The sequence below is a fragment of the Parus major genome, chromosome 1A (genome assembly GCF_001522545.3).
Source record: "Parus major isolate Abel chromosome 1A, Parus_major1.1, whole genome shotgun sequence".
Lineage (NCBI taxonomy): Eukaryota > Metazoa > Chordata > Aves > Passeriformes > Paridae > Parus > Parus major.
The window spans coordinates 56,941,336-56,960,989 of NC_031773.1; the positions used below are offsets into that span (position 1 = coordinate 56,941,336).

General features: G+C 39.8%; 1 protein-coding gene across 1 annotated transcript; it reads left to right on the forward strand.

Annotated features, from left to right (window-relative positions):
- Positions 1 to 866: 866 nt before the first annotated feature.
- INTS13 (integrator complex subunit 13) lies at positions 867 to 19,070 on the forward strand. The gene is made up of 17 exons (XM_015629084.3): positions 867 to 1,348; positions 2,444 to 2,675; positions 3,593 to 3,667; positions 4,415 to 4,617; positions 4,883 to 4,963; positions 6,756 to 6,846; positions 7,846 to 7,974; positions 9,591 to 9,675; positions 11,305 to 11,394; positions 11,863 to 11,952; positions 12,917 to 13,095; positions 13,853 to 14,023; positions 14,398 to 14,552; positions 15,500 to 15,730; positions 16,651 to 16,790; positions 17,441 to 17,576; positions 18,353 to 19,070. The coding sequence occupies exons 2-17, from the start codon at positions 2,451 to 2,453 to the stop codon at positions 18,390 to 18,392; spliced, it is 2,121 nt and encodes a 706-aa protein (XP_015484570.1). The 5' UTR covers positions 867 to 1,348; positions 2,444 to 2,450; the 3' UTR covers positions 18,393 to 19,070.
- The last annotated feature ends 584 nt before the right edge of the window (positions 19,071 to 19,654 follow it).

A 19,654-nucleotide genomic window follows, 5' to 3' on the forward strand; every position in this document is an offset into this window, starting at 1 on the left:
TACTGCAGATTTGAGCAGGGCTTTGAGCCGATCTCGGGATTTGTGTTAAATTGTACATCAGCAGGTGTAGCGGGACACTTCAGATTAAGCAGTTGCAATGTGAATAGGTATAGATTGGATATTAGGACCTTGTGAGGACGCTGAGGCCCTGGCACAGGTTGCCCAGGGAAGCTGTGGCTTCCCCTGGATCCCTGGAAGTGTCCAAGGCCAGGCTGGACAGGGCTTGGAGCAAGCTGGGATAGCGGAAGGTGTTCCTGCCCATGGCAGGGGGTTGGAATCGGATGGGCTAATAGGCTCCTCCGAGTCCGGGGCATTGTGTGATTTTATGACTATGCTTGTCTCATCTTTCAAGAAAAAAGGGAGACGATTCCGAAATTACTGGGCTGTGTGGTTGAGAATCATCAAGAGTGAAGTCAGCAGTAAGTGGGGGAAAGTTAATGCCAGCGATCTCAACCACCGAACCCTCCTAAAAACAGACCCCAGACTCAAATGGACAGAACTCTGGCTGCGCGTTAATGAGCGTGGAAAGCCAGAGACACATCCAGCACACAGGGTTGAATACTACTTAACAAATTACGTAACTTGCACCCCGTGAACGCTGATGCTTCTGTTTCTTAAAACGTGTAAGTAGTGTGAAGGTTCAGTGATCGGGAAGCATTTTGCGGGAATGCTTCGGCTCCCCGCACACTGGAACACAGAACTCCCATGCAAACGAGTAACTCACGGAGATCCCGCCCCTCGGTGTGTGCGCCTGGCCTGGCGATCTCGCGAGAACACGGCAGCCTCGTTGGAGCCGCCCATGGGGCGTCCCCGTGCTCTCGCGAGATCGCGGGCTACTCCCCCGAGCCGTGCGGGGAGCTCAGTGACGGGCGGGGCGTCCGCGCCCAGGCGGGATCGGGGTTGGGAACAGTAAGCGGGGCCGGCGCCGGCCTCGGCATGTCGGGCGAGTGATCCCGGCCGGGCGCTGTGGCCCGGGGAGGTGCGGACAGGGGCCGGGCGCTCCCCCCGGGGGAGCCGCGGTGCCGGCGGCGCCCGTGGCCGCGCGGGGCCCCCGCGGGCTCAGGGGTGGGCGGAGCGGGGGGGGCTCCGGCCGCCTCTCCCACCCCCGCGGGCGCCGGGCGCGCAGGCCGGACCCGGGCCCCGCGCTCCCCGCCGAGCCGCCCGAGGAGGGGGAGCAGAGCGCCGCAGGGACATGGAGGGCTCCCGGCCGGAGGCGCCCGCGCCTGGCCCCATCTAGGGCGCCCCGCGGGCCTCGTCCCTCCTCCTCCTCGGAGCGGGGCCGCGGCCGCGCCCGGGCGCGACGAGGAGCAGGACCGGGGCTGCTGCACCACAGGAGGAGCCGGCCCAGGTGAGAAGGATTTGCCGTCCCCTTAACGCTTTCCAGCGGCTCTGCCCCGGCCCCTCGGGCTCCCCGCCACGCCGAGGGCAGGCTGCGAGTGCTCGGGCCGCGCAGGCAGCGACCGGGGGCTCTCGCCGAAGGGGCCGCGGTGAGCTGCAGCCGAGCACGGGGCCCAAGCCTGCCCCTCACCCTTCCCCCCGAGGAAGCCGCCGTATGACTTCCGAGATCCTCGTTGCTTTAATATTTTAGGGTTTTTTTAAAATGAGCTTGTATGTATTTTTTGTTTTGTGTATTCTGTAATTCTGCAGAATTAGATAGAAAAATAAATTCTTACGCTAGAAATTGACGTTTTCGGTGGTGCCCAGCGACAGGACGAGGATTAGTGTTCATAAACTAAAACACAGGAAGTTCCACCTCAACATGAGAAAGAACTTCTGTACGTAAAAGGTGGCAGAGCCCTGGAGCAGCTGCCTGGGGAGGGAGTGGAGTCCCCCTCTGGAGTCTTTCCAAACACACATAAAGGCATTACCCGCTCTGGGTCACCCTGCCTTGGCAGAGGTTTGGACCGGATGATCTCCGGAGATTCCTTCCAGCCGTAACTGCTCTGTGTTTTTTGTAATTTTACACTTGGTATATTTGTCAGTGAGATGTTGCAGTACAGATGCAACTATTCGTTTAAAAATAAGGTATTTTTAGCAAAGACTGAAAATCGGCTTAAAATTCTGACTATACTACTTAAAGGTCTTTATCACAAATTATTTTTTTTTTTGCATGTTGCTTATTTTAGGAAATAAGCTTTATATAGGAAGCAGTTTGTGTACTTCTTCAAAGCTGATTTTAAATAGAGAAGTGGGGAGAGCACTGCTGTGCATTTTTGTTGCTTTTTCAGCACTATAATTCCACTTTTCTCTGTATTTTTCCTCCTGAGAAAAAATGGTTTCTTCTGATAAAAAACGTAGTCTACTAAATATGGACTTTAAAACTTGTATATTTCTAGGATGTATGTGTAAATTGCAGAGTCATCTTATGGTGTTTTTTGTTTGATTTTCTTTTTTTTTTCACTGTGTGCAATTTCTTTCTGCTTTCTATGTCTGTTTCTTTCAGGAAGAAAATGAAAATATTTTCTGAGTCCCACAAAACTGTTTTTGTTGTGGATCACTGCCCCTACATGGCAGAATCATGCAGGCAGCACGTGGAATTCGATATGTTAGTGAAGAACCGCACCCAGGGCATCATTCCTCTGGCACCCATCTCCAAGTCCCTGTGGACCTGCTCGGTGGAGTCATCCATGGAGTACTGTAGGATAATGTATGATATTTTCCCTTTCAAGAAACTGGTAAGTTCTGCCTGCTGTGCTGCATGTTGTGCTTGATACAATAAGGAATGTTTTCATGATTTAAGTCATTTAATATCTTTGTGTTGTTTAGAATAAAGCACTAAATATAATCTATCACTTAAAAATCTTCTGTTTTTGCCGTTTATATGTATAGTCTTTTTAATTGGTTTTACGAGTATATGATTCTCATTACATATTTCATTTTGGAATCTTTCATTGTCTTAATGTCACTTTGCAAGTTGGTGCAAAACATGAAGAGGTGCTTTTGGGCAACTTAGAGATTTATTATTGTGCTCTCCTGAGCTATGACTTTACAAAAGCTTGAGTGAGGTATTGTTTCAAGTTGAATTCTGTTGCTAAACACATATGGTAGCTGCTCATAAGGGTTTTGGTGTCACCTTTGAAGGAATTCTGGGCTTTAGGAAGAGGTAGGATCACCCTGGAGCTACAAGTTGGGAAAAGTGGGGAGCTTGCTGGCACATACAGCTCCTTTTTTAGAAAGCCCTATTTTCTTAGTGATTTTTGTTAAATATCGGTAGATATTTACCCCATGATGTACTGTGACAGACTTTGGAGAATGATGTGCTGTTTACAGTATTAGAGTTTACTTTATTTTGCAGCTATTCTACTGAAAATATGATTAATTCTTAAAATACTAATATTTTGAAAATCTTATTTGATGTAGAGAATTTTATAGTGCACAAATATAAGTAGAAGTTGTTAAACTTAGTAATAAGGGGAAAACTGAATATAGCAGGAGTGTGTGATTTTTGTGGGTTTGTTATTTTGGGTTTGTCTTGTCATTGCACATTATCTCCAGACCATCAGAAGCAAGTAGTGCAATTCATGTTTGTTTAAATTTGGGGAAGTAACAATATAATGGCTGTTATCTTAATGTGCTTTTTTGATCGTTGTAGGTGAATTTCATTGTGAGTGATTCTGGGGCTCATGTGTTGAATTCTTGGACTCAAGAAGATCAGAACTTGCAGGAGGTATAATTTGTAACTGTTCTTTTATTTTTTAGTTCAGACTTTATTGTGAAATAAACATTGTGTTCAATATGAAACAACTCTGGTTAATTGGTGGTGGATCTAGTCTGAAATTGTTGTATAACAGAATTTCAAATAGATGCCTCTGAACCTGGATTATTCTACAGACAAAATTAAAAAAAAATCCAGTATCTGTAAGTAGAGACTTAAATATTTAAAATAAACATGAAGAAATTGGTTACATATTTCTTCTGTAATTTGATGCTACTTCTTGAACTTAAGCTCTTTTTTAGAGGAGCCATTTGCATGAGGCAAATAACCTGTGTTAAATGCATTCATTGTTAATATCCTCTTTATGGTCATATTTCGTACTGAAAAGGCTCATCCTCTGAAAAATTTACTTTGAGGAAGAAGTGCATTTCCAAATTCTCAGAAAATAAAAGCAGAAGGCAACTAAGAATGTTAGAATGTCTTTCGGGTGTTGGTTATAAGCTGTTATTATGGTCAGGTATTTTTGTGTAATAAATGAGAATATTTTTTCCTCATAAATAAATTGAAATGCAAAGGATAATTTAGGGCCAAATGTTTTCCAGAAGGCTGCCAATTAATGCTCGTTAATCGTACCATTTGCTCTTCTGCCGGCAACGTTAATTTGCATGTCAAATGTGTGAAAACGCCGGCTTCTCTGGGAGGGTTTGGAAGCCGTGGGAGGTGAGGTACCTTTGGCTAACAGGTCTTTGTTCCGCCCAGCTGATGGCAGCGCTGGCGGCGGTGGGGCCGCCGAACCCGCGGGCAGACCCCGAGTGCTGCAGCATCCTGCACGGGCTGGTGGCGGCCGTCGAGGCGCTCTGCAAGATCACCGAGTACCAGCACGAGGCCCGCACCACGCTCATGGAGAACGCCGAGCGCGTGGGCAACAGGGGCAGGATCATCTGCATCACCAACGCCAAGAGGTGGGGGAGATGGGGTCTGTGGATGTGCTGGGGCTCCTGCCCCTACGCAGCAATTCCACACATCCTCGTGGGGACGAGGGCTGCGCTGAGCTTCTTTGCATAGGTCTTTCTTAGAGCTTCTTCTCACCAAAGGTTTTATTTACGAGGTTCTGACAGCAAAAAGCCAAAAGTTTTAAAGATTTCCCATTTTAAGAAGAATATTCAGTGGCTTTCAACAGGAGGATTGATGTTGTAGCCTTAAAAGAAATCCACCATTTTTTTGTAGTGACAGCCATGTTCGGATGCTGGAGGATTATGTTCAGGAGACCATTCATGAGCACAACAAGCTTGCAGCTAACTCTGACCAGTGAGTATGCTTTTTACAGAGTTTCTTATATTCTCTAGGAAATACAGATGTATTTCTGTCACAAAACTCTAATGAACTATTTGAATGAATGTCTGTATGAAGTAGAAGGTGGTAAATCATGATGTTGTTGGCTGAGAGCTGATGTATGATCATTATCTTTTCATTATCATTCTTCTTCCTTCATAGGACAGGATTTCTTTGGCTTGTTACCTTCTACATCTGCTCCAAAATTAGACATGTAACTGCCTTGTTACACTTTGTGTTTTTAATGACTAATTCATCTGAAGCAGTTTTTCTTGATAATACTGTATTACTTTGTTCATCTTTCTTTGACTAAAACAGCTAAATTCTTTGAAACTAGTTTTAGTTTCTAAATGACTGTACTGCCTGGAACTTCCCTTGAGATAAAGGAATCCTGAAATACAGAGTGCATCTCGTCTGAGGAGTCTTTTTCCACCCTATGTTTTGTCTAATTAAACTCAGAAGTGTTTGGCCAGAGCATTGTGTTCCCTTGTAAAGTTGTAGTGGGTTGAGATCCTATTCCTGATCGCTCCTCAGGCACTTCAATAGCAGAAGCAGCACTCTCCTTTTTTTTTTCCTGTTGCAGTTGCAATTTCATACATGTATAAAGGTTCCTGCCCAAGGAATTAGGTGTAAAATCCATTGTAAAGACAGGGATGTCTCATTCCTGTAGGTAGAGATGTGGTACAATGTCTGTATCACTCCAGACTTCCAGCCTGTCCTGGTTTAGGGCAAATTTGGGAGAAAACCTCCAAATGGGGTCCCTCCAGAAAGCAAATTCAAGTGGCCCCTCCCCCAACTGGTTCCGGAAAAGATTTCCTTGGAGAAAAGTGGAAAAAACCCTGTTAATTTAACAGAAATTGGATAATATTAAACAACAAAATCTCTTGCTGTTCAAAGAGATGGCACATCCAGAAAAGTCCTTGTCGTGGGGTGTAGCTCAGCTTGTTCAGGTTCTCATCAGTCCGTCTGGCGCTGGAAAGTGCCGAAGCCCAGGCCCTGGTGGGCCACAGGCTCCCGGTGTTTTTCTGGGTTTTCAGTCCAGGGCAGGTTTGAACACATCCAAGGGAAAAAATAGTCTGGGGAACTTCTCTGTCTCAGCTAGCTGAAAAACTAACAGCCAAGGAGGGCTCTGTCCTGCTGTCCGTCCGTGCTGCAGACAACACGGTCCAGGAGCAGGATGCGGGGGAGTGAGTGCTGTTTCTGAACACAAGCTGCAGCAGCTTCTTTCCTCCCTTTGCTCTCAGAGCCAGTCTTAAAGGTGCAGAACTTAATGTGTTACATAAACAGGGTGACTGGGGATACAAGCATCATAAAGTCACCCCAGGACACAGCCACATCAGGATATCAGCATATATCCCGTTCATGTCCCTTCTCTCTATGTGTTTGGGTAGCTGTTCTCAGTGTTCCCTGGAATCCCCTCATTCATACCTACACTTGGAGACACAAATCCTCTGTAGTGTCAATATTCAGCTGAATAAAGCTGAACAGATTGCACCAGTTAAGGACTTACTCCATTTATATGTCCAAAAAGAAGCACAGTGCTATAGCATCTGAAGAACAAGAAATGTTAGGCTTTTATTTTTATTCTGGTAAGAGCTGAAGTCTGTGCTTTTGAAAATCGTATCTGTACTCTAGTTTCTGCAGCACACTTTCAGAAATAACTTGGTAACATATGTTATGGTTCTGTGTTGTAGATATCAGAATTAATTTAATTTTAGGACATTAATTTGCCATATTGTAGGCTGAGCAAAATGCTTTTATTTTTAAGTCTAATGCAGATTCAGAAATGTGAGCTGGTGTTAATCCACACATACCCAGTTGGTGAAGACAGCCTTGTTTCAGATCGTCCTAAAAAAGAGGTGAGTAGCTTAAAATGAGAAAACTTATCCCAGGATTAGGAACCATGTCAGACTGAAAATAGTGCAAATTATTCACAGTTGTTCAGTAGCAAAAGCACATGTGGTGGCTGTTCGAAGCCAAGTACATACAAAATATCTGTAATATATTCTGCTATCGACAGGCTGCTCTGCATGTTAATCTTCTCTATGTAAGAAAAGACACCAGAAAAATGTCTTAACATGAGAAGCATATAGTGCTGCATATTATTTAGTATGTGGAAGGAATTATAAAGGGCTACCTTCCTGTGATTCATTCTTCTGTGGTTGTGCTATAAGTAATGAATGGAAGATGACAAATTGACTGCTTCCCTCTCTAAGAGTCACTGGGTTTGGGTCTTGGGATTTGGTATTTTTTTTTGTTTGGGTTCTTGTTTTGGAGTTTTTGGGGATTGTTGTTGTTTGTAGTTTCTTATTGCTTTTTTTTTTTTTTTCTTTTTGCTTTTGTTCTGTTTTTGAGCCCCAGTCCAATGTTCTTACTGGCTAGGGAAAAAATCAAATGCATCCTCTGGCTTGTGTTTGTTTGCCTTGTGTATGAATGATGCACTTACAGGTAGACATCTAAAAATTACTTTTCTACTGGTATTTAGCATTAAAGTAGAATTAAAAACTTTTTAGTAGTAGCATTAAAAGAAGTAAAAACTAGGCCCAGAGCTGCTGTTAAGGTTTATTCCCCATGTTGTGATACTGATTTTTTCTATTAACAATTAGTGACTCAAATATTTTAGCACACTTCTAATTTTATTTTTTTTACCATGTGTATGAACTGCATCTGTAGCACTTGGCATAAGCTCAAAATTCCAAATGAAAACAGTTTTTGGTTCTTGCTTGGTAGTTTCCCCTGGTGTGGGTTTTTGAGTGGTAGTTTTAGGAGTATAAATGCTTATTTGAGAGTTGAACAATCTATATTGTTGAATGCTACCACAACCTAAATCATGAATTCCATATATCAATTTATTTCAGCTCTCTCCTGTTCTAACCAGTGAAGTGCACAGTGTCCGTGCAGGGAGGCACCTGGCTACAAAACTGAATCTTTTAGTACAGCAACACTTTGATCTGGCTTCAACCACAATAACTAACATCCCTATGAAGGTAATATTGTGTCTGTAGCTCTGTTAACCATCTGCATCACTTCTAAATTAGTTTGAAAACTTCTGATGTTTATTTTAATTGAATTTTTACATTGTTTTTCTCTCCATATCATATTTTCTGTTTTGTTTTTTTTTCTTTTATTAGCCCACATTCAATGTCTGTGATCAGGTTAGTAAAAATAAAGAAGGGGAAAAAAAGTAAAGAAGGATCACAGAACAAAATGTTGTATTGCTGAATCTCAATTATTGATGTAGCAATACAAGCGTTACTTCAGTTCTGTTTGTGTTACTTTATATAAATACAGTCTTGTTTACCTCAGATCAATTTGTCTGTGATTCTTTTGCCTTTTTCTAGTTGTATTTAGATATTCTTGACCTTTGTGCGTTATAGTGGCATAGTGAATCTTTTTCCTCTGTTTCATTATCATGCCCACCCAACATAAAGGTGTTTGTAACTAAAAGCTGCTTTTTTACCTAGGGTTTTCTAGTGGGTTTTCTACTCTGAAGATCCATGAACATGAAATAGGGGACACGACATACCTAGTTAAGAAAGATACTCAATTAAACATCTTGTGGTAGAAGTTATGTCCATATTTTTAATTTTTTTGCTACTTGGAGGGAAATTAGTTTAGAATGTCAGGTGTTAAGTTTACAGTAATTTTCTGATCAGGCAGCAAGAGACAATTGAGACAGAAGTGTCAGTATTCAAACAAAAAAAAGACCCATGGGCAGGTAGCCTTCATGATTTAAAAATTCGTTAAGTTGTAACAGTCAGTCATTAATTGCATCTTTGAAAACTGGCAATATTGTGTGGATTTTATAAGTTAAAACATGATGTCAAAATAATTTTCACAGCTTTTGAGAGTTTGACATGGGTCATGGTGTAAATGTGACTTCAGTTTGCAAATACCTTGTCTGTAACTTTCTGACATGTGTGCTGCTGGTGTGCCTCTCCCTTCTGCCTCTGTCCTTATAGTAATAGACTATGTTGGGTTCTCTGTGGTTTTTTCTCTCTTTTTTTTTTTTTTTAAATTATTTTTCTTCTAAAACTTGGAGTAAATTATCAGAGTTACTGTTCTGTTTTTGCTGATCCTCTGCAGCTGTTTAAAGATGCAGTGTCCTCTTTACAGAAATCCATTTTTTTAGTTATAAATTTGCAGCTGCAAGTGCACTTCTTATCATAATCTTAAAAAATAGTAAGTTTAGAGTGTGGGTTTTGGTTTGGATTCTTGATTTTTGGTTATGAAAACTGTAATTCTACTCTGCAGTGAGCCTTTGTTTCTGCTCAGTAAGTTGTAACTGCTGGTGTTTATGTAACATTTTGTAGGTCTCCTTAACTTCACTAATTTAAACAAAGTAGTTAAGCTTGGTTTTTACCTGTATTTGGTGCCCCTGTCATGATGCTTCTGAATAGGGAGTCAGAAAATAAGAGGAAAAGTAGTTGGCTGCATCTTTAAACTGCTCAGAAAGCAAAGTTTCCTCAACATTGCAATCCCGTTGACTTGGAGACTTACTGTTTTCTTCTGGACTGAAAGGCAAATGTAGAATCATTCATTTATGAAAATGGTGACCTCTAGCTAAAGTAATTCTGTTTCTGTCTACATTTCTCTTTTGAAGGAAGAACAACATGCCAACACATCAGCCAACTATGATGTGGAGCTGCTTCATCACAAAGAGGCACATGTGGATTTTTTAAAGAGTGGTAAGTAGAAATGGCCCTCTGAAGGTGGCTTTTGACCAGCCTCTTTGGGAGTGTTCACAAAGAAAAATTGTGAGCTTCAAATCCATGTAAATTTCAGACTCAAGTAGAAAATATTTCAGTTATTCCTTGCAACTCAGGTAACTTTATTTGTAATGTTAGCATTGGAGTTTTACTCATTATTGACATTTTTTAATACAGCAATCAGTGAACAAGTCAAATTCATATATGTTCAGGGTATTGCTGTGAGATTTGAAGGGCATGCCAGCTTCTTACTGAGATATAAAAAGTAGGTGAGAGACCAGAAGTCACTCCTTTGGGTATTCGTGCAAAATTATGCCTTGCACAATTGAACTTTGTTAAGTAATAATAATTGGCATCACTTACATCCCACAGACCTATTTATGACAATGATTGCTTTGGAAAAAACAAGACTTGTTTGACTGTTGAGCCTTTTTATTGTATTTGAAATATCTACAATCTTTTTGTTGTAAGTTTGGAATTATTACTTAGGATTTCTGTGAGATTAATTTTTAATAGCTCAACCAAGTCCTGCCTTTTGCAGAACTATTTTGTTGAGGAAACTGCTTGATGTAAAAGTTTGTTAAAAAATGAGCTTATAACTTCTGTATTGGTAGAATTAAATGTCATAAATAGCCCCATTTTGGGGAGTTTGTGCTTTTTTTCCCATTATAGGGTATGACTAAAGATTGATGAAAAGCATAGGGTGTGTCAGTAATGACCACAGCCTCACCTGAACTGCTGTTATGATGTTGAAATCTTAAAGCTTTATTGCCAGGGCTCAGAAGCAGTTTTGCAAAACCCGTTTGCTCAAGGAATTAGGTCTGCTAATAAAACACTGAAGCAAAATGTAACTGCGTTTCCTTTTCACATTTTTCCCATCAGAACTTTGAGAGGAAAAAGTCTCTTAAATCCTGTAAATTTTGGATTCTTCCATTTGTTTCTAAATACATATTTCAGCTGTAATAGCTCTGGTGCTAGGAGAGCAGCAGTTCAGTTACATTGGTCTTTTTTCCCTGAAATGTTGCCAAGGAATTGTCAGGTTAAGTAAATTGGGCCTTTAGATATTCTGAGATAATTTCTAAAATTGTTGCAGTTAATTTTAATAATAAGGTAATTCCAATATTTTAATATTTAAAATAATACTTTAATAAAAAAGCATCTGTGGTCAGTAGAACACATTGAGAGAATTCAGGCTGAATCTGACATAGAAAAGAGACTGGATGATGAGACCAAATTCTTTTTCCAAAAAAACTAAACTTGCCAAATGTGCCTTTAGATTGGTTTAATTGACTTTGGGAATATAATATGTGCAAGAAAGTCAGCTCTAGCATTTAAGAGTTCTGATTTCTGTGTGGAAAATTTAAAAATGCATAGCCTATTGAAGTCCTGAGCATTTTAGCAGGAAAAAATTGCTTGTTACTGATAGAACTAATGTATGTGGAACTTTGTAATTGTCAAATCAAAAAGTTAAGTATCTGAGTTTTAAATTTAGATTATATTGTGTATATGTTCATGTTACATTCATTTTGTACCTTAAAAGTTTAGAGTTGTTTTGCTGTAATAAAGAAACTCCTGTTGATCACCCCCTTTTCCTGCATTTCTCTGCAGGTGATAACCACATGGGTGGCAATAGCAGAGAAGGCACATTTAAGGAAACTGTGACTTTGAAGTGGTGCACTCCTCGAACCAACAGTGTGGGTAGGTGACATGGAATCTTCCAGAACTGGTAGGTAACTTGTACAAATCTGAGTACAGGAGAGAAGGACAAGGAAGGTCTGAGGTAACATAGGAATTGTGTGGCTGTACAGCTCATGCACCCTGTTAACTGTTAGCAATTTTTGTTGACTCATTGAGCCAGAGGGCCAAAAATACAGATGAGAAAAATAAGAGCAGACTGACTGGTTAGTGAAGTAATTCAGGAGATAAAGAATTGGGGTTTCTGCTGGAAAAAAGGCTTGGGAATGGATGAGATTCTCAGAGCTGTGGATTCTTGGGAATCCTCCCAGTGAGGAGATGATGAAAGGACTTTTAGATTGAGAGGCATCTAGAATTTTTAGTTCTGCTGATTGTGGACTAGCCTCCTCCTCTTCTATTCTTTTACTTTGTGGATTTTTTTTTTTCTGTCTCTGTGATTATACTCAACTTTTCTACTCCTTTATTTTTCAGAACTGCACTACTGCACTGGAGCATACAGAATTTCACCAGTAGATGTAAATAGCAGACCTTCTTCATGCCTTACAAACTTTCTCCTTAATGGTAAGTTTGTGTCCTAGGCTAATTTAGTCAATGTTACATTTTTTAATTCTGTAAATCGAGCACTTGGCACATTGCAGTTTGTGTATAGCAGTAATGTCTATATATTGTAAAAATAGTAATTTTATTTTAACATGTCCTATAAACGAGAAGAAAGTTGTTAAATGTCCTCAAAGGCAAATGTGTTTTGAAACTTATTAAAGATGGGAGGAAAGATGTAAAGAAGGAACAAGTATTTAAATGGCGGTTAGTATGTTGGCAAACAAAATGTCATTACAAACATCTTTTTAATGGAACGCTTACTTCAATCAAGTTATTTGATTGTCTAAACATGCAGTGGTTTTATTCAACACTCTATCTTATTTTTCTTATTTTTCTCTAGAGATTGTGATTGTGTCCTTTGATTAATAAAAACGGTTAGAACCAAAATTAATAGCATATTTCAGATACATTCACTCTTCTGATTTTTGCTATTTTTGCTTCTTGATAAAAAGAAACTTATTTGGAGAATGCACCCTTTTATGCTTAGTGTATTTTACTGAAAATAAGACAAAGGCAGTTTTATTTCTCTCTCTGAAGAATAGTACCCATTTTAAGCATTAGCAAGTGATATCAGCTGATACCTTTACTCAAGAGGTTATTTTACTTCTTTTTGAAGTGAGTGTTTCTGCAGCAGGGCCATTTGAATGCCTTATGAATATGTATTTCTTCCTAAGAATAATATCCTATAGTAAAAAAGGTTGGTCTGGGAGAGGCCTTTTGGTGTTGCTTTGTAAAGTTTTAAGGAGTATATACCCTGTTCTGTGTCAAGAAATGAGGAGAGGGCAGTTTCTTGTTCAGCTGGGTGAAAACATCACCTTGGTGGGTTCAGATTCTTCTTGGCTGAACACAAACCTATATTTATGCTACTCAAAATTTAAAATTGCAGGAATGAATGAGTGAATGAAACTGATCTCCCTTCCACCAGGTCGTTCGGTGTTGTTGGAACAGCCGCGCAAGTCTGGCTCAAAGGTCATCAGCCACATGCTCAGCAGCCATGGGGGAGAGATTTTCTTGCATGTGTTGAGCAGCTCCCGCTCAATTCTGGAAGATCCCCCCTCAATTAGTGAAGGCTGCGGTGGGAGGGTCACTGACTACAGGATCACAGTAAGGGTCTTTCTGTCCTACACTGCTGCTTCTCTCACATGACAACAGATGCAGGGCAGTAGATGTGGGAAGGAAATGCTGGAGTGGATTGCATGGTCCAACTTCCTTTGTAATAAACCTTGATATATATTCAGTAGGAAATACTACATTTGTTGATTGTTATGCCTGCTTCATGTAATACTTCATGTGTCAAGGAATGCCTCCTTGATGCACTAGGAGTGTTTGAAGTTTGTTCTGGTTCTAGAAAAAATTTTTTCTTGACAAGTTTCTTTTGTGGGTTGGCTGCACATAGGACTATATCATGCTTGTTGTCAAAGGACAGATTGCACATGACTGGGTTTTACAGTAGAAAGAAAAGATGAAGTTGACAGCTTTGAACCCTGATACCAGACGATCAGCTGACATGCATTTTGTTTATCCTTCTTTCAACACATCCTTTATATCTTTTGTCAACAAGCAGAAGTTCCTTCTTGAAAAATAAAACTTTTTCCATACATGAAATACCTTTCAGAGCTGGAAGTGTCATCCTTGTCAAAACCCAGGCATTGATTTTTTTTACCCCATATTTCTGTGCCCCTGTTCTTGTGTTCCCCTGTAAGTTAATGTATGAGAGCTAGAGACAGGGCTGTGGTTGGTAGGGTCAGATGTGGCAGTGGGATGGTACAAAGTGATAAGCAAGTCTAAGCTGCTTAGCCCCTTCACTGAAAGTTAATTTGTTAGAGAAATGCCTAATTGTATCTTGTTTGGTTATCATTAGGATTTTGGTGAATTTATGAGGGAAAACCGATTAACTCCTTTTCTAGAGCCCAGATATAAGATCGATGGAAGTCTTGAAATTCCATTGGAACGTGCAAAAGATCAGTTAGAGAAACATACTCGTTACTGGCCTATGATTATTTCTCAGACCACCATCTTCAACATGCAAGCTGTAAGTAACCTGGGCTGTGTAAATTTGTTCTGTTCCTAGATTAAGTTTCCCCTTGTCACTTGATGAAATACCAACTCTGGGGAGATAAATCCCTTGCTGTAAAATCAGTTTATTCCAGCTTTATTTTTCCTGAAGTATCTCTGTATTTAATGCAGTAGATTATTGGAATGCTGTTTAAATGAAGTGAGTTGAACCTGACAGCTCCCATTCTGCTGGTTAAAGAAGGCATCTGCTTAGAGTTTAGTACTAACTGAGGATAAGAGGGTGGGGTTTTGTTGTGTGTTGTTTCATTGCCTTTAATTTTTTTGTCCCTGTTGCTCTCCTGTGACACACATACACCACATTTTCTTGTTCATTTCTGTTTTGTGTTGCAGGTAGTGCCACTAGCCAGTGTGATTGTAAAGGAAGCAATGACTGATGAGGATGTGCTGAATTGTCAAAAAACAATATACAATTTGGTAGACATGGAGAGGAAGAACGATCCACTGCCAATTTCAACAGTTGGTACCAGAGGAAAGGGGCCAAAAAGGTTACATGCATATCTCTCTTTGTTGATGCTGGACTACTTTCAGAAATACTCTGTTGACAATGTTTTTATACCAAGTTTTTAAAATACAGCTACAAGTAATACATAGTAAATTAAATGCTGTATGTGCACAGCCTAAATGCTGTGAATGCTTCCCACCTGTATTATTTAGGGGCTGTAACAGTACTGATACTGCTGTATGGTTGGGAAAAAACCTCTATATTACCTAAGAATTTAAATATGTTTAAAAATATGAAATCAAAGATAGTTATCAGCAATGGTAAGAAATTAATATGAATTGGACAGATAAAGTGGAATCATTTCAAATGAATAAAAAGGAAAACTTAAGTATATTATAAATGAATGATGCATTAAAATTGGGCTACATTAGAATCCTTTTGAAACACTTATTTAGAATATGGGATATTTCTTTAAAATAAGCATAGAATATTCTGATCCCTCAGTCATTGGGATGTGTTCCTTGTATTTCCAATAATTGACTGAAAATAAATTCAGCTCCTGATTTGCCTGCATCACTGGGAGTTATTGACAGAAGTGTGGTGCAATTCTTTCTTATATTAACCCAAATAATGTCATAATTTGCATCTCAGTACATGAATAGCTCTCTGACATTTCATTGTTTGCAAGCAGTGAGAGATTTCACAAGTGCCTTTTGGCAATGAGATCTCACGGAACAATATTATTTCAATAGATATAATCCATTTCAATTTAAACTTTATTCTGGGTGTTAACTGGGAAGTGTTAATAGGGTTTCAAGCATGGAGTAATCACAGGTGGAGAGACCTCCAGTACAAGAGGGCAGATAATCTCTTTGGAGTTATTTTTGGTTTGGGGGTTCTGTTTTGTTTCTTGAGGTCTGCATTCATTCAGTCAGTAGTTTAATGATTTTGGCAATCCTTTGTGTGATCTGTTTTTCCTGGCCTTTTCAGAGATGAGCAGTACCGCATTATGTGGAACGAGCTGGAGACCCTTGTCCGAGCACACATAAACAACTCTGACAAACACCAGCGAGTCCTTGAGTGTCTCATGGCGTGTAGGAGCAAACCCCCAGAGGAGGAGGAGCGCAAGAAACGAGGCAGAAAGAGAGAAGACAAAGAGGACAAGTCAGAGAAATTGGGCAAAGACTATGAATCAGATAAGCCGTGGCAGGAATCAGAGAGGTACATTTTCTCAAGTGAAATCAAACTATAGCATAACTTTAGTTCTTAGCTGTTGACCAGTTAGCCAGGTGTTTAAGCTTGAGGAGTTCCTGCTGTTGGATTCTATTATAACCATACCACCTATTAGATATTAAACCGCTTTATGGAAATCCAAAGCTTGGCTGAAAATGGGGGACAAGCCGTTGTTTTCTTTTGGGCTGTAAAGGTAGTTCAGTGGTCAGATTAATTAAACAACCCAGCTTGATTTGGCTCTTCTCTTCAACTGAACATCAGGATTAATGTCCATTTACCTCCTGTCTGTAATTCATGTTGCTGTTGTAGCTTGCGTAAGTGGGAAGCCCCTGTCAGTCTGCTCTGTATTCCCTCTTTCAAACTGCTTTTTAGAGAGATCCAAAAAACTCATGGTAATAAGCTTAATTTTCATGTGTTTTGTGCATGCTGGGCTCATTTAGGATAGGAGGGCCTTTTCATATATGCTGCTGTCACCATGCTGATGACATTCCATGCCTTTCTGTGAAAGGTCATTCCTACAACTTTGCTTTCACATGTGGAACAGAAATGGGGGCTCAGATAAAAGGGATTTGGTGTGAATGGATCTGAATTCACCTAGAAAATAGAATAGGAAATTGTATGATATTTCTATATATATTTTTTATTTAGTCTTTCCTTCAAAATTCAGACATCAATTGTCTCAACAACTGAAGTGAAACTGTGTATTAAGAGCCTTTCCTTTATGTAATGCTTTATACAGAGTATTATTTGGCTAGAATGCCCTATTGTTTGTCACCTACTCCAAGGAGCCAAAAGAAATTTTCTTATGGTATGGGTCCTGTATAATTTTGAGGAGTACAGAAAGCTATCAAGAATTATGTCCCACTCAAGCATATTTTCCCTCATCCTTTTCCTTCCCTCTGATAAAGGTTAAAAGGTCTTTTGGATCGGGAGAAAGAAGAACTGGCAGAAGCTGAAGTTATCAAAGACTCCCCTGATTCTCCTGAGCCCCCCAACAAAAAGCCTCTCATTACAATGGATGAAATGCCCACAGTTGAAAAGGCAAAAGGTAAACCAGAACAATTGCAACAGATTATTTCTTTTAAAGGTAGATGCTGTTGCATCAGTCTGTGTTTTCTAAAGTAATGATGTGAGTCATTTTAGAATTAAAGCTAAGTCAGTGAAGATCATGTTTAGCTGTTTAGAAATTCTTGGAAAACATATTAACCTCACCAGGTCTGTGAAGAAAGGGAGATACCAAGACACTGTGTGGGTCTGCTTATCAACTCTTGGGTTGACAGGGGGTAGTTCCTGTCACCATTTCCTGCTGGTGTTTTTTGAGCTGGTCTATGTGAGAAATGCTGTTTGAGGGCAGGTATCAGAAATCCCTGTCTCCTGCTGATAATTAATCACCTTGCCTAAGCAGTGCAGTTGTCAGAATGGGCAGTTCTGACTGACTTCTCTTCCTTAGAGTGAGTTATTTTCTATCAGTGGTTGAACTGATGCTGAGATTCTGAATTTAAAGCAGAGTCCATATCATGTGCAGCAACTCCTCAGCCATTATCACTTTGCATATTTCCTATTTATTTTGCCCCTAATTTAAGTTTGTTTAATGTTAGTGGTTTTAATGTGTTGTATTACCATAATCTGTAATTCCTTTAAGATGTTATGTTAATTCAAAAATTTCATCGCTTAGACTCTTTTTACTTACAATTTCAGGGCCAATGTCTTTGCTGTCTTTGTGGAGCAACAGAATTAATACTGCCAACTCTAGGAAACACCAGGAATTTATTGGTCGGTTGAACTCTGTCAACAACAAAGCTGAGCTGTATCAACATCTGAAAGAAGAAAATGGGTGTGTATCAGGAAATGCATCACTACCCATATCTTGGCAGTAGTCAGTGTGGAGCTTACAGCATTAGATACTGTTCTTTTGATGATTAAAATACCTAAATACATTCCTTTGCTTTTCAGCATTGATAGAGAACCACAGCAGTGTTTGATTTTCTGTTTTTCATCTGTGCTGAGCGAGCCTGACTGCTGAGAGCTGGGCTTCCCTGGGCTTCAGGGATTACCCCTACAGCAAAACTCTTATTAAATCTCAGGGAGTTAAACAGTAGCTGAGATTTTCTGCTTGCTGTAGCTTCCAAAGGAATGTCTAATACAGAAATATTGTTGGTAATAAATGATTGAATCTTAGGCTATGCTGTAATGGAAGTTGACAGTGGTCCGTGTTCTACAAAAAGTACTGGAAAACTAAACCAGCCTCCTCCGAAGGAAATCAGGTGGTGGTAGACAATGATTAGTGTAAGAAGGGTGCAAATTAAGCCCTTGGAAAAAATGGCCAAAGCTTAAGTTTTCAAAACGGATTCTCCAGTCACATGAACATTTTGTATTTTGGTGAAGTTGATAATAGATGGTTTTTCACAGCATCTCTGCAGAAACCTTTCCTTCACATATGGATTGCTGCTTAAAGAAGTATTAAGAGGAGATAAGATTGCTTACATTAGGGTAGGGAGAGACAGGACAGTTAGTGAAGTAAAAAATATGAAGTAATTTAAATCTGATTTTTTTTAAACTGTTGATTGTTCTTACGGTAATAGCCTTACCAGTTGTTGTCTTGCCTTTCAGAATGGAAGCAACAGAAAATGGAAAAGCAGGCCGACAGTGAGGATTAATTCTGTTTCTTGGGACAAAATTTGGCCAAATTGCAAAAATATTTAATGCTGGAATTGCATTTGGTACTGTTTCAATACAACTGTATAGCTCTGGTTTGATTGGTTTTTACATTTTTCTAGTCCTATTTTTGCTATGAAGTATGAAATCTGTATATCACGTTAAACCAGCTGTGTGCAAATAGGAGCTGTCCTGAAGCGTTTTCCAGTCCTGCTTTCAGATGAAGACAACCTCTGCTGCCATGGAGTAAATCAAGTAATTAAAAACGTTAGTCAGCTTCAAGTCCTTGCCCAGAAGTATTGGATACTGTTTCAAAATCAATGATGACTGTCTAAAAAAAAAATAAAAATTTAAATTCAAGTGATTTATAATAAGCTGATAACATCGTTAATTGTTTCATGGGTACCTTTTATTTATATGAGGATGCCTCAGGAGCTCAGAATTATGGAAAAGATCGCACACTGAGTACCCAGACACTGAGCTGAGAGAGTGCCAGTCTTGGTTTTCATCTGAGGGGTGGGAGGGTGAAGGGTTTTACAGATAAAAATTGTTGGTTTAAGGACTTTCAAAAAATGGAACAGAAATGGTCTTTAGAAAGCAAAACCTTTCAGGTTGTTGTGTTGGAGTTGAGCTTTGTAAGCAAAAGTACAATAAAGTTTTTTGCTAATAATTATTTTTTGATGAAGTGTGTTCTGTAAAATACTTGTGGTTACAGGTCTGAGAGACTGAGTATGAATGGCTGTGAATGAAAAAGTAGGTAATCTGTTTTCAGTTTCTTTGAGTAGAGCCTCTTTCACTGGGGAGTAGAATTCTCAACTGGGAAAACTCGTCTGATGTCTGTGATCTGAGCCCTTGTCAGATTTTGAGTTGTCTTCCACATGGGCTAAGGAAAGATGAATTCCTGAGCTCTCCCAGGTGTGTCAGCCTTCCTCTGATCTGCATCTGGCTTCTGTAAGCGACTGAAGGGCTCACAGATTGGATATCTTAAAGTTGATTTGAGACACAACTTTGAAATTTTCTAAAACTAAATCAATATATTCACCTGCAACTTTAAATACCATAGTTCATGATGTATAGGTCTGAACATAAATATTCTTCACTTAACATTTGTGACTGAGTCCTTTATTCAGCTCTAAAATGGTTTATTTAGAACCATTTTTACTGAGTGATTAAATAGTACTTGCATGATTTTCTGTCATACTGTAAGATATTTTTAGCTTTCACAGAAGCAATGTGTAACTTGCAGATCCTAGTCTG

Bases quoted from the DNA above. Each gene is read 5' to 3' on its own strand.
- INTS13 (XM_015629084.3), top strand. From the start codon at position 2,451: ATGAAAATATTTTCTGAGTCCCACAAAACTGTTTTTGTTGTGGATCAC. The intron at 9,676-11,304 runs GTAAGTAGAAAT...ATTTCTCTGCAG, and splicing joins TGTGGATTTTTTAAAGAGTG to GTGATAACCACATGGGTGGC. The intron at 15,731-16,650 runs GTACATTTTCTC...CCTCTGATAAAG, and splicing joins CCGTGGCAGGAATCAGAGAG to GTTAAAAGGTCTTTTGGATC.